General features: G+C 59.4%; 1 protein-coding gene across 1 annotated transcript in view; it reads right to left on the bottom strand.

Annotated features, from left to right (window-relative positions):
- Positions 1–3,012, bottom strand: part of SRC (SRC proto-oncogene, non-receptor tyrosine kinase) — a 9,479-nt gene that overhangs the window by 1,034 nt on the left and 5,433 nt on the right. The window contains 7 exon segments of the mRNA XM_010017387.1: positions 39–198; positions 581–657; positions 735–914; positions 1,064–1,219; positions 1,455–1,624; positions 2,050–2,078; positions 2,239–2,260. Of these exon segments, the coding sequence (XP_010015689.1) occupies positions 39–198; positions 581–657; positions 735–914; positions 1,064–1,219; positions 1,455–1,624; positions 2,050–2,078; positions 2,239–2,260 (794 nt within the window).

Below are 3,012 nucleotides of genomic sequence, written 5' to 3'. Positions count from 1 at the left end.
CCGGGGCAGTGTGCTGGTCCCCCCGGGGAGCGCCGGGCACGCCCCTTGTCGAGCAGTGTCCTCTTTGTCCTCGATGAGCCGTGCCAAGCCAAAGTCAGCCACTTTGCACACCAGGTTCTCCCCCACGAGGATGTTGGCTGCCCGCAGATCCCGGTGGACATAGTTCATCCTCTCCACGTAGGCCATGCCGGATGCAATCTGTGGGGACCAACATATGGGGCACCGAGGCTGGGGGGTGACACAAGGGTCCCCGGGGAGCACCCAGCACTGCTGAGGGGAACAGCTCTGCAGCATGACCCCACCTCCGGTGGGGTGAACAGCCAATTGCTCAAGGAAACCCGCACGGATACAGGTTTGGTGGCCAGGGAGAGCTGGCAGCAACAGGAACGGCAAAACGATGGTCCCTGCCTGCAGCCTGCCTCTAGGCTGAGCAGCCATTGGGGACAGTGGCACCCACCCCTGGGAGGCTGCAGAGCACCCCCCCACCCGACAGGCCACAGCCACAGCAGCCCAGCGAGGTGGTCGGGCAGCCAGTGCCCTAAGAAGGGGGTGCGGGAGGCCTGGGGATGCACAAACCCACCTGAGCCGCCATATCCACGAGCTGGGGCAGCCGCAGGTACTTGCCCATCTCACCCTTCAGGAAGTCCAGGAGGCTCCCTGTGGGGAAGACCATGGTCACAGCAGTCCGGAAGAGCAGAGCCCCTCAGCCTCCCCGGCATCCCTCCTGCGCTCACCCTTGCTCATGTACTCAGTGACAATGTAAATGGGCTCCTCTGAAACCACAGCATAGAGCTGAACCAGCTTCTCATGCCGGAGCTTCTTCATGACCTGGGCTTCCTGCAGGAAGGCCTCTGGGGACATGGTGCCAGGCTTCAGCGTCTTGATTGCGACCCGGGTGGTGCCATTCCAGGTCCCTGAGGCACAGGACACACTGCTCAGGACACGTGTATGGGGCAGGGGGCCCATCCCTCGCCTGCTCCCCCACCCCACTGCAGGCTCCGGGCACCCGGGAGAGGATGCAGGCGGTGACACTGGGGGACAGTGGGGTGGGAATGGTTCTTACCCATCCACACCTCTCCGAAGCAGCCCTGTCCCAGCTTGACCTCCAGCCGCAGCGATTCTCGGGGGATTTCCCAGGCATCCTTGGCAAGGCCTTGGGTCTGGGGCTTGGAAGTGGGGCAGACATTGGTGAGACGATGGCACAAGCCGTCAGCATGTTCTAGCACAAGAGGGGACAAGACCAGGGTGACACTTGGGCATTTAGGCACATGACATCTTTACCCCACATTTCCCTGCGAAGCACCTCGAAAACCCATACCCAAACCCTCACCCCCTTCCCTAAAACCCAACCAGCTTTTTACCAGCATCCCCCTCAACTGGCTTGGGGTCCTCCAATGCCACACTGGCTTCCCAGCAGCACCCAAACCCTAAGGAGACCCCAAGTGCCTACTCACTGGAGTAATAGGCCACGAGCTGCTGCAGGCTGTTGAACTGGGTGCGGGAGGTGATGTAGAAGCCACCACTGTCCAGCTTGCGGATCTTGTAGTGCTTCACGTTGAGCCCCTTGGCATTGTCGAAGTCGGAGACAGAGAGGCAATAGGCACCTGTGGGGAGGACCAAGGGGCTGGGGGGATGCACCGCAGATGGGTGCTCCCCATGGGGTCCTGCTGGGGGTGGTTGCAGGTGGGTAGGACCAGGCGTGCAGGCTGCTGCTTCCCCCCAGAAGCAGAGGAAGGGGAACAGCTCCTCGTGCCAGGGAGGGATGGCGCATACCCCCGGCTACAGCCATACCACGTAACCACAACCTTCAGCTGCGCCCCCTTCACAGCAGCTCTGCCAAGCCTTGCCCCAGCCAGGCTGGCACAGAGACGAGGGTCTCCTGCAGACCCCCCACTGCAGGAGGAGGTGGCTGTTGGGTCACTCATCTGGGCACGGGTGATCCCCACTGCTCCTCCAGCATCCCCACGGTCCATGCTAACAAGAGGCATCGTCCCCTCCAGTCCCTGCAGCCCTGCCAGGTCCCCCTCCCCAGTGCACAGCAGCACAGACGCTTCCTCCACAAGGAATGCTGCTCCTGGCTGGGACTAGTCTCAGAGGAGTCAGCATGCAGGGACAGAGCGTGTCCCCCATGCTGGCACCAAGGAAGAGACCCCACTGGATTTGGGGGGGCCCAGCGGGAGGCTGAGCAGCTCCCAGGGCACAGGGATGAATGTGGCTCTGACAGCAATGAGGGGACACAGAAGCAGAGGACAGGGCCAGGCTGGGGGGAGCAGCTGACCCACAACCCCAACATCTCAGAGGGGAGCCAACGGGCTGAGGGGCCCGATTCCCTCCTCCACAAATCCCACCACTGGCATCACTTTGGCAGCTTGTCTCCCCTCTGGCCACAGGAGAGGAACACTGCACTCCACAAGTAACAGAAAGGAAGATTTATGCCACTGCTGGAATTAGCTGTTTCCACCAGGATAAAATAAATAGTGGCAAGCTCAAGGCATCAAAACAGAAAGGAACATCAAGGAGCTTTTCCCAAAGGTGCCTTTTGGAGGTAAAATAAACTACATTTGCAGGAAAGAAACAGCATCCACAGGCAGCTGAACCATGAAGAACACAACTTGCACTTCTGGGGAGCACAAAACAACTATGAAGAATCATTAGACTTGAAAGAAGGACCTAAATTTTTTTGCAGTACCTCTTCCTGGTTGCCCAGGAAGCACATATCCAAGATTTTGCCAGTGGGGACTAGGAAAAAACAAACCCCATCTACTTGGGGGCTTAAAAAAACACCTCCCAAACCCCAAAATCAAAACCACACCACAAACCCCCACCAAAAAAACAGCAAAAGAGCATCCTGTCTGCAAGCTTTGACTCTTCTCCTTCTCCCTCTCTGTGCGCTTCAGACCTGGGACTATGCAGTGACCGAGGTGACCGGTGTCTCTGTGTGGTGCCCTCCATCCCCTGGAGAGGGGCTCCCCAGGCTGGTCCCTCCCATCCCCACGCACCTTTCGTGGTCTC

The sequence above is a fragment of the Nestor notabilis genome, unplaced genomic scaffold (assembly GCF_000696875.1).
Source record: "Nestor notabilis isolate BGI_N333 unplaced genomic scaffold, ASM69687v1 scaffold19106, whole genome shotgun sequence".
NCBI lineage: Eukaryota > Metazoa > Chordata > Aves > Psittaciformes > Psittacidae > Nestor > Nestor notabilis.
This window is presented reverse-complemented; position numbering and strand designations above follow the sequence as displayed.